Source organism: Glandiceps talaboti, chromosome 4, assembly GCF_964340395.1.
Source record: "Glandiceps talaboti chromosome 4, keGlaTala1.1, whole genome shotgun sequence".
Taxonomy (NCBI): domain Eukaryota; kingdom Metazoa; phylum Hemichordata; class Enteropneusta; family Spengelidae; genus Glandiceps; species Glandiceps talaboti.
This window is the reverse complement of record NC_135552.1, coordinates 25,782,287-25,800,873: the sequence shown is the minus strand read 5'-3', so window position 1 is coordinate 25,800,873 and position 18,587 is coordinate 25,782,287. Positions and strand designations below refer to the sequence as shown.

The 18,587-nt window shown below is 33.9% G+C and overlaps 1 protein-coding gene across 1 annotated transcript in view; it reads left to right on the top strand.

The window, feature by feature from the left end:
• The window catches only part of LOC144433573 (voltage-gated inwardly rectifying potassium channel KCNH6-like), a 159,321-nt gene that overhangs the window by 98,928 nt on the left and 41,806 nt on the right, over positions 1 to 18,587 (top strand). The window contains exons 3-6 of the mRNA XM_078121890.1: positions 971 to 1,132; positions 4,837 to 5,316; positions 6,627 to 6,847; positions 7,396 to 7,440. Coding sequence (XP_077978016.1) covers positions 971 to 1,132; positions 4,837 to 5,316; positions 6,627 to 6,847; positions 7,396 to 7,440 — 908 coding nt within the window. The remainder of the gene's footprint in view (positions 1 to 970; positions 1,133 to 4,836; positions 5,317 to 6,626; positions 6,848 to 7,395; positions 7,441 to 18,587) is intronic.

The window sequence follows — 18,587 nt, the reverse complement described above, 5'->3', positions numbered from 1 at the left end:
TTAACATGCAACATTAACATGTATCCATATATCTGTGTGTGTGTGTGTGTGTGTGCGTGCGTGCGTGCGTGCGTGTGTGTGTGTGTGTGTGTGTGTGTGTGTGTGTGTGTGTGTGTGTGTGTGTGTGTGTGTGTGTGTGTGTGTGTGTGTGTGTGTGTGTGTGTGTGTGTGTGTGTGTGTGTGTGTGTGTGATAATCCATCTTTGGAACTGAACATTTAGGTTACCTGAACTTTAGGTCACCTCTCGTACAAATGATAAAGCTTCAATTAGAAATTTCACGGTAAAAGAACTTACCAAATAGAATAGGTTTCACTGAAGCATTAAGAGTGTCATCTGTACAATGTGACAGTAAGACTCTATAAGATTAAATGAGACGAAGAATTTATGGCTTCATAAAGATGTGCTGTTTTTCAATTTCCAAAATGAGAACCTTAAATGAGATAGTGTCAGTCAAGCTTTTATTGCATTGCTTTAGTACATGCAGATTTTCCTAGTATGTTTAGCTCTAAATAGACAAACAGTTGGTGAATACCGCCCTCTACAGTCAATAAACTTCACAGTTGATGTAGTTACTATAATGCTGGTCAGAAAAGTAGTTTGGATAATTTCAAAACAAAGAACAGAAGAACAAGGAAATAATGTTTGACAAAGTGTATAAGTGTAAATGTTTGTGATGATTTTTATTTGCAGGTTGTTCCCGCTTATGACTAGCTACAGATATTGTTTTTTTCAATGATTTTTGACACTTTTTTCAAAAGTTTTATGACATATAATGTACATGATATTATTATTCATGTCCTTGAAATAATTGCCTTTTAACAGGATTATTTTCCAAAGTCAAATATATTTATTTTGTATAAAAATTAAATAAATTAAACACACTCAAAATATTTGAGAAAAAGACAAGTATTTTGAATTTCTGTTGTTTTTGTCAGTTGTTTATATTGTTATTTATTTTCTCTTCACCAGGTTTAACATTTCTATGCAGTGTGCTCATAGCACCTGTCAAGAATGAACATGATGATGTTATGATGTATATATTGAATTATGAAGATGTTACTGATGCCCCAATCAGAGAAGAGTCAGGAAGTCCAACAGGAAATACTGGCTACAAATGGAGAAGATCACGAAGTAAGTCAAAGCTGTCAAGATATTTCACAATTCCTATATATATATGATAATATAACATTTTGAGTTTGAAATAGTTCTGCAAGCTGTTAGAACGTTCTTCTTGCCTTAAGTAAGCTAAATTCACAAGTTTTTGGAAAAGTAACTTGTTGAGTTTTCAATATGTTAATATTTCACTGTATCATCATTGATGACAGTGTTGAAAAAGCGTGCATTGCACTTAATAAAATATCTATTGATGTTATATTTATAAGATATCTGACTAAGGCCAAATAACAAAAAGTTGTTTGGTTCCGGTTACCCGACCCCACCTAGTTTTTCACGCCGACCCTAAACTTTTTTTTACGTATTTGTAAAAAATAATAATGTAATCGTGAAGTCTCGCAAGAAATAGTGGGTGCTGAAACTGACATCAACTTAAAAAGACAATATAAAACTATTCTTCCAATCTGTAATGGCTGTACATCTGATAGGAAGAAATAAACAACACAGAGACCATTTGGAAAACAATGGAAAACCGGAACTAGACACTCACACATGAAAAAAATATAATAAAATAAAATAAAAAATGTACCTACCCCACCTATTTTAAAATTGAATGCAGTCGGAACCACACAATTTTTTTTCACGCCTAAGCAAGGGAATGTAATAATATGATTGTCTGGCCATGGTAAAGAATTAGTCTTTGGAATGAATGATGACAATCAAGCCTTTTTTCAGGTTTCAAGTTGGAAGCACAAAATGACTAAGAGTAAAAGGAACTATTTAGTATTTATATTATGAACAGAGCTACTTCTTAGTTTTCACAACTGGCCATAGTATTGTGTTGGCATTGTTTCAAGAGGTTTGAAGTGGCTAACTTTATTCATGTCCCATAATGTCTTGCCCCAGTGTATAGCAGGACTCTTCTTATAGCCATATTTGCCAACTGTTAAAACTCTGTTTGGAAAGGTTACACATTGCAGGGGTGGTTAAAATGACTTTTATTGGTCTCCGAGGCATACAGAATACAGCTAAGATACAATCAGCCTCACCTTTATGCCATCTTTAATTTTTATTCTGACTGTCACCCTTCTTCCTTTTTTTAATTGCATTGCCATTAGTGATTTTGTAAGTCAAGTAGATGAAGTAGAACAGAGTCCATCAGTCAATTTTACAAAGGCTGTAACAAAGTGTGTTCTTATGTCTGTCATTTGAGTACAAAAAATAAGCTGCAATAAAAAACACAGTTCTAAGAAATGTGACTTAATACATCCGTACAAAGTTCAGGTAACAGCTGTATCATTGCTGTAAATTACAACTTTGTATTATAAGTGTACGGGGTCAGAGGTGGACATGTCATTGGAAATTCTTCATCATAGTAATAATACATTGTAAGTAATTGTAACTACAAGAACTAATACTTAACCTGGTGCCTTGGGGTCAAATTATAACAATCATTCATCCATCCTAGTATCTCCGATGGAACGCTGCCCACAACTTCATACTGTCTCTTAATCTTATTGTAGTTTGGGATATGATATTTTGTATCTTCACTGCATCATACTCTTTATTTTTATCTTTTGATATCTGTTCCCCTTTTTAATGGGAAGAACTCCAGTGGAGGGCCATTTCATGTTTTCGTATCACATAAATTTTGCGTGCTTGCCAGGAAAGACCAAATTGAAATTCTATATCATTCGTATCGTTGTCACATTGGTCCATTATTGCCTTTTGGGACTTAGCAGGCATACAATGTATTAGATAATATGCACAGTCAGTATTCATCATTTTTCATGAGTATTTATCTAAAGGTAATAAGCACATAGGAGTCATGAATGTGTGCATATGTATATCTACTGAGTCTCATGAGATAACAATTGACCAGTATGAGAACAATTGAGGTGAAATAGAGTTTCAAGTGTTTCTTTGCACTCTTGCAAAGTTTATGTGATGTGAAATAATTAAATGACTCTCCAGAGTTTCAAACATTCGGAAAATACATCTATTTCCTGGAGTTGGACATTTCCTTTAATTTCACATAAAACTGCATTTTTTACCAAAATTATAATGACTTCTAAATTCACATTCATTTTTGAATTTTAATTCACCATTTTTACTTTGCACAGAATGAGACTTTTAACCATTTAACAACTATGCTTTGTTTTTGGGGGGTACCATGGTAATTTAGCACTTCATCTATTGACAGTTACAAGTTGTGAGAATCAGTTATTAGATAGAGGTGATTTATATGTCTTGAGCAGCATGCTTTCCAAGCCAATTTGATGCATTACTAATACACAGCAAATTCTTGTGATCTGCCAAAATTATAGAAAATATGGTGTTCCCAAGTATTCCTTACTGTGTGGTGATCAGTATGCAATCCAAACCAATTTGATGTACGTGCTACTGTGGCTACACAGGAATTCTTGTGACCTGCCTAAGTGTGGTGTGCCCTATCCCACACTATGTGGTAACCAGTATGCCCTTCAAGCCAATTTGATGTAACACTGACAATAATTTCTTGTGACCTGCGAAAGTGCAGTGTTCCTCTGTTCTGCTGTACTATGCGGTGACCAGTATGCCATCTAAGCCAATTTGATGTACCACTGACAGTTATATATTGTGACTCACCATAGTATCATGTTCCTCTTTCCCTTACTATGTGGTGACCATTATGCCCTCCAAGCCACTAACAGTAGCACAGTCATTTCTTGTGACCTGCCAAAGTGTAGTGTTCCCATATTCTTTACTATACTACCGGTACATGGTAACTCACAGGAAAACAATCTTTTATTTTTCACCACTACCAACAAATTTGATCTTTTATTAGCAGCCATACTGGTTGTGAATGTTGAAATGCACACAGCTGTATCTTACCCGTCACTGAAACAGTGAATGTAAGGATTGCAACCCATCTGACAAATGAAGAGCATACTTTATCTATCTTTTGCTTTAATTCAATTTGTCACATGGTTGTCGTAGGTTATTAAACACAATAATGAGATTACATTTTGTACTATTACAACAATTCATAGATCTTTTTGTGAAAGATACCATAATCAGAACACCAAACATCCTACATGTATTTCAAAGTGCATATGTAATATCAGATTGAATAGGGCCATTTGAGGTCACCTCAACTTTACCTATCCAATCACATGATTAAAGTGTATACATGACACAAGTGATATCAATATTATACACACTGCACACTGACAATGACTCAGACATATTTCCTTAACAAAGAATGCACTTCAGGGTCTGATTTTAATTAATAATTAATTGATTGTATGTATGTGTATATGTGTGTGTGTGTGTGTGTGTGTGTGTGTGTGTGTGTGTATGTGTGTGTGTGTGTGTGTGTATGTGTGTGTGTGTGTGTGTGTGTGTATGTGTATGTGTATATGTGTGTGTGTGTGTGTGTGTGTGTGTGTGTGTGTGTGTGTGTGTGTGCGTGCATGTATAACTTTATTGCATGTATAACTTTATGACTTTACCGTACCCCTCTGCTAGCAGTAAATTTTAAATTCAATACACAAAAACGGCTTGAATTTTTGACTAGTTTTGCAGATCAGAAGGCTTTTTCAATAAGTTTGATTCATGTTGCAATTAGAAATAGAATTTCATATAACTGCATGTAAACATATTATTAAGACTAATGAACCTTGCTGTCTGTGAAATTGTTGAAAGAATCCTTTATGAAGTTTGTTGAAATTATCTTCCAGATAACCACTGCACTTTTCGACTTCGTCTGCCGTCATTATATCGTCACCAGAAAACCATAGCAACCAACAAGGATCCTGAGAATCCTCCATCAGGAGAACCAGACTCATCAGTTCCACTGCTTAACTTGCATCCTCCAGGAGGAACCTTTCCTGTCAGCACACCTCCTATACACAAGAGAACTAATGAACTACAAGAAAATAAACAATATAAAAGTCGATCATTTACATACAATCAACTAAATGAACATAAACTTGAAACTCTGCGAGAAAGGACTGGTGGAAAACGCTTGTCATTAGACCATTCACAACTGGAAAGCTGTAGCACAAAATTTGAAAAGGAAAAACTTGCCAGATCTCCGTCAAATTTGAGTTCATCTTGGTCCAACCAAAGTATACGAAGTCATGCAAGTGTGCGTAAAACTTCATCACTTGAAGGTGTAGATAACACAGATAAACCTAAGGCAGCATCAGTCAGCAGGGGTAAGCATAGTATTTCTTCATTTTTGTTTGGAGAATTCCATGTTGGCATTGATTGACATAGTATTTCATTCAGTAGTACAGTGTGCATAGAAAGAATGTATTGCATGACAGCACAGATATGTATTTCTTAATACATCAACACGTAAGATAAGAATTTGAACACTCAATATTTCAATAAATGCACCACAAAATAGTGTTCTACATGACAGTCTGTATTTCTTGGTTGTATAATACTTGTTTATAAATTTTGCTGATCGAGGTCATTCAACTGTTAAGTTCTACCAAGTTATTTTGTAAAATTGTAAAGTTACTTCGAAATCTGCCAAAGTAAACAGAATAGTCAGATCAATGATTTACTACACAAGTTAACAAAGAATAGGGAACTTGCAATCCAGACTGAGCATGCTCAGACGCAAAGGACTATGGGATCATCTGTGGTTATCGTAATACCTAATCTGGAGCTACCGATAAAATAAACCTTCCACAATGGTCAGGGTAACTATGAATTGATCATTAGTGGTTGCAAACAATGTAACAGCATTGTTTACAATACCAGTATTGTAATAGTATTTATTATCACATTTCCCATGATGCAACATTCAACATGGTGGGTTTGCAAGTTCCCTATTCTATAGAAATATGAAGAAAATGATTGAACTGACTGTCAGTTTGTTTTACTTACACATCATGGTTTACATGTAGGATCATTGTCATTCCTGTGCTTATTTCATATACTGTATACTGGTATTCGTTAATTATCACATGAACATTTATGACACAAAGATTGAAAACATATTTAATGTAACTTTAACAGCTTAGAATCATACAAACAACTTTCATTTCTGCTTTACTGACCCTAAAATAATCCAATATCATTACAGGTACTTACAATTGTTCTTAAGGAATATTTAGTGTATGTTATTAGTTTGCTGTTCTCTGTCTTGTCTACCAGTAATTGTCTGTTACTGTCCGTCACGTTCTGCTCCATCTTGGGTGTCATTCATCGTCCTTTCATCGCACCCTTCTAACATTTGTCACCTTTATATAGTCAACATTTCTTACCTTTTTTAGTCTCCCTCCCTCCCTCCCTCCCAACTCAATCTTCTTCACCTACACTTATAGCCTAAAAGATCTGTTGTTGTGTCCACTAATGTAATGTTCTCCAACCCATGGGGTGGACCAATGACTATACCTTTCAGACTACTTCTCTTATTCCCCTTTCCAATCCTCTGTATCCCATATTTTCTCCTTTATAATAGTTCACTTTCTTTTGTAACTAACTGTCCTATTCTCTCCTATCATTTCCACAGCAACAGGCAATCATCTTAAACACAACCTGTGTAATGCAATCTCAGATTCAGATTTGATGCGGTATCGCATCAACAAAGTGTCTGCTAGCTTATCAGACCTTGCAAGGCATGCAGCATACAGTAAGAAGGACAGGGATTTCACAACGTCCACTCACTCGGCAAATAAGTTCTTTCAGCCTGTTAAAGATGCCACCCATAATGTTGGAGAAAAGGTTGCACAGGTAAGTACATTTTCACTCATTTTTGAATTTGAGTAAAAACTGCATAAGGAGGATATTATGAGCTTAATTAATGTGAATCATTTGCAACTATATTCTGTCTTTCTTTTCTCTGGTAGAGTAACATCTACAACTTTATCTGAACTGATTTGCATGCATCTTTCACCCTGGGTGTATTTCATGAAACCTGCTTTTTCTCTCTACCTCTAGAATTTCTTGCTGTGTTTTCGTTGCATTGTAATGGTTGACTTATGCCATAGAGGGCGCTATAGCCAGTCAAATCATATTGTAATGGTTGACTTATGCCATAGAGGGCGCTATAGCCAGCCAAATTACTCAGGTTGCCTCAGAGAGCGCTATAGCTATCAAACTTTTCATCATGCCTTGGAGGGCATTAGAATTGTTCACATTTGTCCAGGATGACTTCTGTATTAGAGTTAGTATTTTTGAATTCAGATTTTTCTCCGAAGAGCCTTCTCTATGACATATACCTCACCATGGTAACATTTTGTGGATTAATGTGTACCCCACTTTTCTTCTCACTTAAAAAGAGTAATTCTTGTAAGCGGAGAGCTCCTCTAGGTAGTGCAGCTAAGGTAGGTAGCAACCCCAAAACTCTCCCCCCTCCTTACGATTCAAATGAACATTTAACAGACATTATTATTAATGAATTATGTGTGTGATTATATTTTTGTATTGGATTCCCCTTTAGAGATTGACTGCTTTCCCAGTTTTTTGCTTGTAATGATACAACACAGTGTTTTTTGGCAGATTTACTTCTTTGGGATGAACTTGAACTCTTAGAAGTTTACAAGTTGCATGCACACTTGAAATGTTTTAAACAATGTAGAGTCAATGATCTGAAAATGTCAACTTTATTTTTTTTCACAAACATAACATTTCCAAGATATTTCCTAACCTTGTTTTTGTAGTTATTTTATAGTGTTGTGTTATTTTCCATCTTTCCAACATAAAAATACAAAAAGTACACATTTCCAAATTAGATGTACCCCATAACCTATACATATTTTTTACTTACTAATTTATTAACTGTTGCTGCCTGCTTGCAAGATTAAATTTTATTTTTATCAGTATTTTCAGTCTTACAACGTGTGAACTAGTTGCTATGACAATAGGGGACAGCATGGTATATTTTGATAGTACAGGTAGTCCTATAACATAATTTTCCAATGTGTTAATTGCAATACGGCAATCTTGTGTGCTTGCGTTTAGTTTTTCTTTTTTTACATTAACAATAAAAGTACACAATAATTAATTTTTTAGAGGACTTCCTGATTTCTTTTAGCTCTTTTTTTGGGAATTTTTAAAGGCTTTTGGTTTTGCTACCCAGTGTAAATTTAAATTATTTGTGTGATTAATCTCCATATACTGTAAATGTATTTATTTTGGTTCATGAAATATTTGTTAGAATGGCAGTTTCAGACATATCAGGCACACTTTTAATTTGGTAAACAGTGCAAGGGGCCGGAAAGTAGACACTTAAAGAACTTTAACTTATCTGATCAGCCTGCCATATTCAACTTACGTTGCAGTGAAACTGTTGTTAACAACTTTCACAACAGTTGAATACAGAAAACTGACAACTTGTAAAGTATGTTTGCAGGACTTCCACAGAAAAGCTTTTTTTATGAATTCAGCTAAAATAAATCTAGTGCCAAAAAAATGTATAATTACAGTATATAATTTTTCAGGGGATCTATGATATTAACAATACTTTTGAAAGATGTGTCATACTAGAATATTCCCCTCTAAACTATCCTTTTTAAGATAAATATATATGATATCTTTAAAAATGGACATTTTCCAAAACTACCGAATTAATGTCAGGTTTCAATGTAAAAGTTTTTTGGTTGTTTGCATGACCTTTGACCTGGAGGATGTTCAATTTGAAAGAACATTTGTAGTAGTTTCCATTCAGCTTTATTTTGATACGTCATCAGCTGGAGCGAATTTGTCATGAACATTTCACATAACTGTTCAAAGTCTTTGACAGTTTTTATGATGGAAATCATGAGAATATAATCAAAGTCAATGAGTTGAATGCTACACTTACTGAAGCTCAAAACTCTTACTGTAAGTTGTATAAATCTATCTTAACAGATGCTCACTGATTTCACCAAACTGTGTTTATTAACATCAATTCTTCTCACATGAACCTTAAAACAAATTTTACATCTGAAGAAATTGCTGAACAGATAAGTCAAGTGTTTTCATCTTTTAAAAGTATCTGTCTGTAAAACTTTATAATCAGCACTTCTTTACAAAATACTGCCCTCAACATTTTAATGTGTCAATCAGTGGGGTTGCTTATCGTACTGTCATCAGTAATTTGAAATATCGCCCTCTATATTTTAATGTGTCAATCAGTGTGGTTGCTCAGGCTGCTGCCATCTGTAATTTGAAATATCGCCCTCTACAAGTCAATCATTCTGTGCAATGGTGATGTACCACGGTGTATTTTATGTTTAATAACATCGAAACACCAACCTTTCAGTCTCTCTGTAAATGATAGCAATATTCATGAACGCTTACAACTTTATCATTTACTGTATTATAGTATCATTCTTCCTTCAAATAGGGTTTCATTTTCTACTTCAAACACCATCTTTGATTTGTCAATCTTTTTGATGGATACTAAAATTGTATCAGATATAATCAGTGATATAAAACACTGTCCTCTACATACTTGTCAGTCATTCTTTGATGGGAATGTAGTATTTAACATGTCCATAATTAAAATTGCTAATATGTCTGTCTTTCAATGGGGTTAGAATATGTCTATAAATACAACCACAAAAAAGACATTGGATATTTTGGGTCTACTACATGTACACAAATAGTATGGCTAATAAAGGAGTTAGGTATTGATGATGTGGTATTTTATATCTGATGACCTTCATGCATCTTCACAACAAATTATATCATTATTTAGTAACTTCTGCATCCTGAATATAATGTGTAGACATTAGGTAGACATTTGTACCATGATAAAGAGAGCACAGTCTTGTACATTGACAGATACTAGTCTTTGATATCATCTTGTTCTATTGCTTTGCCCATCCATCACTCTTAAGACTATAAACTAACATTTATCTCAAGTGTAGTGTTGATGTGGTTCAGTCTTTCTAAATCACTGACACCATTATATTATCACAGTCAGTAGACTCTGCGGTATAATCACTTTGTACATGATTGTACATTATTCTCATGGGTAGCAAAACAATATTTTCAAATTCATCCAACATTGACTCGAGTCATAATACATCCACTCACTGAGAAACTCATGTACATAGCAGTAAATAGAAAATATATACATGTAGTGTATTAAATGCTTGGTCTTGTATTCACAGTGATGTGCTAGTAGGTATAAATTAAGTTTTCTATGCTAGAAATACTATTGTTCTCATGGTATTTATCTCCTGTTGTGATGTAAGTTCCTAGAAGTAATGTCTCTTGATTGTAACTTAGACTATTCACATGTATGCAAGCAGATTTTCCTGTGGAACCTGTGTACATGTCTTTGTTCATGTGGTTTTAAAGTAAAAGATACACATGGCCTGTGAAACTCAGGCTCTGAATTTCTTTTTTTTTTAAATATTACACAAGAGATATCAAAAATACAGTTCAGCAGTTTTTGTATAAAATAAATTGTGCCTTGATCCTTTGCTGTATGAAGTGGAAGATAGAAAACATGAAAGATAGCAAAACAAATCAGGTGTCTATATTTTCTGTGACAATTTATTATTTGGGTTATATTTTAAGTAATTTTGTAATATTTTCTATGTGGTAAAGAGTGGCTTTTATAGTACATTTGATTGTACCCATGTTTGTAGAAAATCTGTCCTCAAGTTATATCAATATTATACATGTACATTTTGTATACAGATAAGGCAATATGTGGCTGAGGTCTTCATAATTCCATTTGAAATTGTTAATTTTTTATCCTGTTCTAAAGACCAAAATAGATCTCATGGCACATTAGCCCCGTCTACACGGCACTAAAAATCCTACTTGAGGTAGGATTCAGGATAGTTTGAAGCGCGTGTAGACGCAAACGCGTCCTGAAACTGTCCTGACTTCATCGTATGTACTGTCAGGACGGAAGGCGCGAAATCTACACTGTAACCTTCCTATGTGTAGACACAAATCTATCCTACCTCAGGTAGGATTTGGGACTGCCTCAGGTAGGACGACCTACGTGTAGATGGGGCTATTGTAGCTTTATGCAAAATGAATGAGATGTGGAGGTTGTGATTCAACCAGGGATAATATGGTACCTGATTCAAATGTTCACAAGGAGAACAATCATGCAAATAACATGTAAATGATATATGTGTAGGTTTTAATGTTGTGTAACTATGGTAAGGTCAAATTTAAGAATCGTCTCCATGCCTTTAAATATTTTATAAGGGTAAACTTGTAATTTTTAGGAACTACACTACAAAAAGATCAATGTTTCCATTTATATGTGTAGCATTGTAGAGAAAATAAAGTACAATTAAGTTAATTATTTAGTATTTGTTTCACAGTGAAGATTTAGAAATAAGAAAGAAAGCAATAATGAAGGAGCCATTAGGTTACACACAACTTGGTCAAACTGTCCTAAATATTTCTCAGTGTATTGATTGTTTATAATAATAATAATGTTGGTTTCTTATATAGCGCTTTCCCACTCCGTGCTCAAAGCGCTTTACAATTATTACCCCTGGCTCGGATCAGAATGGCACAACGGCCCTTTAGTCTTCCTCAACTCCCCGGGGAGCATACAATCCATTGCAGCCATTTAAGCGCATAGGATTAAAGCCTTCACATTGCAACCTACATCCTACCAGGTCCCCAGTTATACAGCTGGGTTGACTGAGGCACAGTCGTGGTTCAAATCTTGCCCAAGGACTTTAGCCACTCAGAAACAAACAGCAGGCAGCGACGGGGCTCGAACCTGCAACCTGTAGATTCCAAGCCGGTCACGCTAGCCATTCACCCATCATGACTCGTCTGTTTATTCGTCTGTAGGCCACAGTCCAAATTTACATAATTTACAAAATACTTGTAAATGACATTAATTCGCCATGGTGCTTGCCGTGCAGTTCTGTATGCAACTCAAAATCTCCACACAGATATTTTGCTGATAAAGTAATTTATCATATACCCAGTATTGATTCCAATGCAATTCAATGTAGAGCATGCACATCAAGTCCTGGCAATAATTTTACGTATCACAGACCTGGCACACTTTGCCCAAATATGGCAATTGGCACGCTCATCGAAATTGACATAATTTAATTAAAAACAGAATACAGTGTAACAGGTTAGAAATGTTGTGGAAACTTATAAATTTATCAAGCATTACCAGGTGTCCATGTAAAAGTCTTAGTGCATAGCTTTATAAACAAATTTACTTCAACACAAATTGTCTTAATGAGCTTAGACATAGTGGGAGTCTACCAAATTTTATTTTCATCCATCAAAAATGTAATGAGTATTTTTATATCAATTCCTAACAAGCTTTTGACAGTGTTTTCACCAGGAAAGGTTAGAAATGTGTGAACTAATCATCACAATAAAGTCACCTACATATTAGCAGCACTTCTCAAAAAAAAAAAGTAAATGTATATGTGTATTTGATAAGTATAAAGGCCACGGGTCAAGCCGATTGAAATCTTGTGTGGGCTGTAATCTCTAAATTCAAGTCATGTAGTAAACTTTAAGCTTCTGTGTAGGAGAGCAATTCATTTTGAAGCACATAAACTCTATTTCATTCCATATTTATAAGTTATGAAATTGAAATTGTTTCATATTATTTTCTGAAATTTAGATATTTTTGTCTTTGAATGTCAGTCATCATGTTTTGTCTTTTAGTGTTGAACAGTTGTTATGGTGTAATGGATCATCAAAGGCTTCTCTGTTTGAAGTTCATACAAATTGATACTTTCAGGAGAGATTTTCAGGATTTGATTGCAGATAGGACTTGAAATGACTGCCAATCAGCAGAATTGTTAGTCATATTATTGAAACCTCGTAATGATAAACCCTGTTGAGATTGACTGCAGTGATTGTATGTTTAGAAAACACTTCAGATCATTAAATATACGCAAGTACACACACAAACACACATGCACACACACATACACACACACATATATATAGTATCAACAAGGTTGTAAACATTCATAAATTCAACTTACATGTATTTATATATACATGTACGGCTACAGACATACACCAGATAATCAATTTTGCATGATGTTCTTAACATACACTCTGTGACCAAAGTTCATAACCAAGATTTAATAAACAATAGCAAATAAACAGGTTAAATACCATAGAATAACTATAACCTCAGAATTTAAATATGATAAACTGATGTTTTTATGCAATTGAAAAAAGGTTCATGATATTTAGGTTATTGGTATGTAAGGATTATGTTGATGTACAGCACATCATGATATTCAAATTACGTACATGGGTTCAGCTTTGAATGCTGCTTTGCCTCTCCGTTTTCTCATTAAAAGACGATTGTAGTATACAAGGTCAGATGGTGAAGTACAGATGTCTCAAACTGCTAGATTTGATTTTATGTGAGAGGAATTATTTGATGAAAAGATACACACATATGTAGACAGGCTTATTTGGTATTCATAAAACTAATTGGTATACTTATAGACACAGTACACATGTATGAATAAAACTTGATGTTGTGCGTGTGTGTGAACCCTTGTCACAGTGTTAAATTGCTGTCACTGGTGTAGTTGAGTGTGTTTTGAAGTCCATGATGAAGCAATGTACTTTAAAGCTAGCTGTACTAGCTGTAACTGGAATGTTATAATTGTTCTATAATCAGATACCCAAATATATATTCACTGCAATTGTTAAAATACCAATGATTAGACATTATATATTTTAATTAGGCATTGACTTCATCCATATGTAGTACAGCAACAGGTTGAAATTGTAATTGCATAGGGGGTAAGTTTTTGGGTGCGGACCCAAAAATAAATTCATTGGATTTACAGTTATATATTGGTACTGTGTACAGTTGTGTTGATATTGTGTACAGATGCACGGATATGTTTATCCACAGATGATTCAATACAGTTCAAGCTGTACATACGATATTATATGTATGAGTATAAAGTCATTACCTCGAACAAAATAGTTCCAAAAAATATGTTCTAGTTGCAGCTAGTGCAGCTTTAATACTAAATCTTGTCAGCTGTTTATTGCTGTTTTATGAACTCTGATGACTTTAAAACATAAAGTAGGTTCTTCAGCTTCATTTTAAAAAAATGATCAGTGTTTGACTCTTTGAGCTTTGGTTTTACACATATTTTATAGATTTCATAACATGTTTTGCTTCTGTTACAGACTTGTCATAATCCGTATTTAGTATCTGATATGTCTACCCTTTTGTTTAATATCAGGTTACTAGTAAAGCAGGGTCCACAGGGACAGGTTGGTGAGAATGAGGGGGTCAAAGATTATTAACTTTGAGGATTTATAACAGTTATCATATATCATTGTAGAAACATAATATTCATTATCACTGGATAAAAACAATATTCAATTATTCATTATCCCAGTGGAACGATGGCAAATATTGAGTTCATATATATAACCACTAGGAGGATTTATATATGCTAGGTTTAACTTTTTAAAGTCAAACTGTAAGTTGCGATACTCAGTCAAAACTTTTAAAGTTACGTCAAGCTGCAATAAAGTATTGTGAACATGAAATTGAAAAGCGATAGAAATGTTATGTAACCAGTTACTATATGGTGTGGTATGATTACTTGAATTGCACATTTTAGCATTCATTCCTTTTCAGGACCAATGCATCATGAAAATAGAGAAGTGAAGAGTGTATACTATTAAAGAACAACAGAATAAATTTCTAGTTTATAGTTTATCATTGGTACTTAATCAATTATGCAAAGTATTGGAGTACACACCAATGGTTTTATAAATTAGTGGAATTTCAAACTCAAATATTCATTGAAAGTTCTGGGAATACTGATACTCCTGGAAACTGGTATTGTAGTAAACACCAATGTATGAATTTTAAACAGGCCGGAAATTGCTGAAATTTCAAACTACTCCTAGAAATTTCCGGGAATATTGATACTTTGGGAATTTTAAACTGTCAAGTTTCAAACAATTCCTGGACATTGCTGGAATTTCATACTATTCCTAGATAGTTCCGGGAATAATAATAACACTGGAAACTCTTGAAATGATAGTTATGAAATGATCAGGTGAAACCTAGAACACCCTGACAAGTTTAACGACAGATTGTTGGTTGGTGAATTTGGCACAAAATACTTGTAAATGACATGAATTTGCCATGGCACTTGTGCAGTTCTGTATGCAACTCAAAATCTCCACACAGATATTTTGCTGATAAAGTAATTTATCATATACCCAGTATTGATTCCAATGCAATTCAATGTAGAGCATGCGCATTGAGTCCAGGCAATAATTTTACGTATCAGAGACCTGGCACACTTTGCCCAAATATGGCAAGTGGCACACTCATCGATATCCGTTCGCTCAGTGATTTGCCTTTATTAATTTCTTCACTATTTTGACGTTTCTGCAAATAAAATATTATTTCACTGCCAATTTATGTGAGTATGTGATTCAAATGATGTTTCCGTGCCACTACTTGGGGCATATGATCAAACCTTTATGGGTTTTGTGGACCTCGGTAGTACTTGTTACAGGCCCTTCTAAAGTCGGGCTCTTCCGCCGTATAACCCTGGTCTACAAAAGTCATATCCGGGCCATAAAGATTATTATGACCTCGACTTGAAAATGAGGTTGAGCATCCACGCAATGCGGAAATAACTTGCAAAATTGGATGAGAGTGTTCATGCACATTTTTTACTATAGAAAATAAGTGATATTTATAAGTAACAGCACCCTTGAAGAATTTAGTCAATTTTCTCTAATGACGTGTTTGTCTGAATTTTAAATTTTAAAAATAGCTTGTATTTTCTTAATCACGGAAAATGTAAACTTTTAAATTTTAGCTGTGACTATAATTTTTCTTATTTTAGGAAACACAACATGAAAAATCTCATTTAAAAAAATTACATAAATACTGGCTTAGCTAATATTGTCATTTTTAAGCAGCTCAAGAGCATGAGTGGAATTGGCAAATTAAAGTGACTAACTCCTGTGCAAAAATGGTAATTTTGTAAGTATATACACCATTATGCATACTTGACTTGAGGTGAAATATTGGCTAGAATTCATGATATATTTATGGCATCACGGCCTGGTGACGATGGATATTAATTCAGTTTTTCAACCCACACCTTTCTACTCATGGTGTGTAATTTAATCTCATACTAATATTTCTCTAAGAGTTGCCGCAGAATATTAAATTACAAAAATAGCCTAAATTAGCAGTGTTTTGTGTAAAACCCAGTGTGAAACACCACGGACACAAGTGCCTAGTTTGTTAAATTGTCTTTTATTCTGTCCGCTGTGCTGGTGATAATATTTTATTCCTCAAAGCAGGTAATCCAACAGAAAATTGAATCAATTTCACACCACTGTGTGTAATTCTCATACATTTTATAATCAAGTTGTTTTTATTACATAAAGCTATGAGAAAAGATTGTACTTCACAGATGTTTAATGTCGGCGTGTGGAATTATAATTGAAATATAAGGAACAGCAGACTTGATTGTATTAGATTTACATTATAGACAGGAACCGAAAAAAGAAAAATTTGTGATGAAATATTTCATAAATGATATTGATCTCTCTGGTGGTTATTACCGAAGTATCAACAACTTGCATTGAAGTTACATAGTTTGTGTGTCAAACTTGATGTTTCAAAGTCTGTTAAAAGGGATGGAAAATCACCTGCAGTGTTCTAAACATATATTTTTCTTATGCAGACTCCCTGCTTACATGCACACACATATACATAGGACGTGAAAATACCACTTTCAGGCATTCAATTTAACACATTGATTTTGAAATGTATGCCATCATGTTACATTTGCGATAGCTTCGACTTGAACAGATGGTCAAGGTGGGAATTGATTGTAAAAAGTAAAATGCCTTTTCTATTTTGTTATATTCAAAAGCACTGAGTGTACTATCTACTTGTACAAAACTTCAAATTGAAAATGATATATGTTAAAACAACATTATTTATTGGATGGTAACAGAAGGGTTGAAAAGGAACTATCAAACATACAAACCAATGTAGATAGTTTTCAAATCAACATGGCTTAAAAGTTCAAAGTCAAAAATGTGTTTTGAAGTCTTTGGGGATTCAAATCAATTAAAAACTGTATTGGCTGCATATTAAAAACACAGAAATTTTAGAATTTCAAAGTCTTTCAACCTGAGTGGTATGACAAGATTTTTGGTTTTTGACTACTGATGTCGGAGATGAATTTCACTGAAAATCGAAGTTCTTAAAATATCTCATATTTAAACTTGCTTGTGATCCTTTTGAAATAATGAAAGAAATTGCGGGTCTACAGTCTTGTTTTCTAGGAAATTGATAATCTTTTATTTTCCCATAGAGTAAAAACCGTGTTTGATGGCCATATTGGACACTACGGCCATATTGGATACTACGGCCATATTGGATTCTAACATTGTTTAATTTTGATATCATTTTGATCTCTATTTCAAAATTTGTATGGTCACCTCTGATTTTTTCCAGTTTGTAACTGAGAATGGGATGAAGCTTTCTTGAACAAATTTAAGTAACAGCAAAAGCCTATTATCTATTTCCAACTCCAAAGGCACATTCTAGTGTTTAATAGACAGTAGCTCATCTGACATACTACATCATGCTTATGAATTGTATAAATGTTTAATTATATTGAAATGATATCCCAGAATTTAGCAAAGCATCATGTAAAAGAATAGCATGATATCTTTGGGCATTTTACTGGTATGTAGTAGCAGATACCTTTTGAACTTTATACATCTTTCAAAAATATGTTGTTGCTTTTTGTTTTTTGTTTTCATGAATGTTGCAAATTAGGTGTGTATTCATAGATGAATTGTTGAATAGACACTATTGAAGAAACCTTCAAGAGATTTTGGTGATGATGTCACAAGTTAAACTGATACCGACAATGCTTTAAGTATGTTGTGCAGCTGAAGCCATTTTCTAATTGTAAAGGGTGATATGATGTTTGATCCTAAATATGTTCAGACGTTTGAAAATTTTTCTTAAACTACATTTTAATGAATTCAAAGGCAAAAACCATTATTAAAACTTCAGTTATTTACAGTTAACCTATTGTATTGTTTGTATTGGGAAGGTGATGAGGATGTTGAGGATTCACTATGTAACATTTGAATGTTGGTAATAAAGTTGAAAACTTGATTTGGTTTAAGTTCACATCAAAATACAGCATTACAGCAAAAATGAAGATATTAACAAAATTCACAATAAATGCTTACAAATCCCATTGGGAATTCCCACAGTGGATATGACTTAGTTAGGCCTAAAAACATAGTTGTTTGGTTCTGGTTACCCGCCCCCACCTAGTTTTTCACTGCCGACCCTAAATTTTTTTTACGTATTTGAGAAACAAATAATGAATTCACGAGAAATAATGGGTGTGGAAACTGACATCAACTTAAAAAGACACTCTAAAACTATTCTTCCAATCTGTAATGGCTGTACATCTGATAAGAAGAAGTAAACAGCACAGAGACTGTTTGGAAAACAATGGAAAAC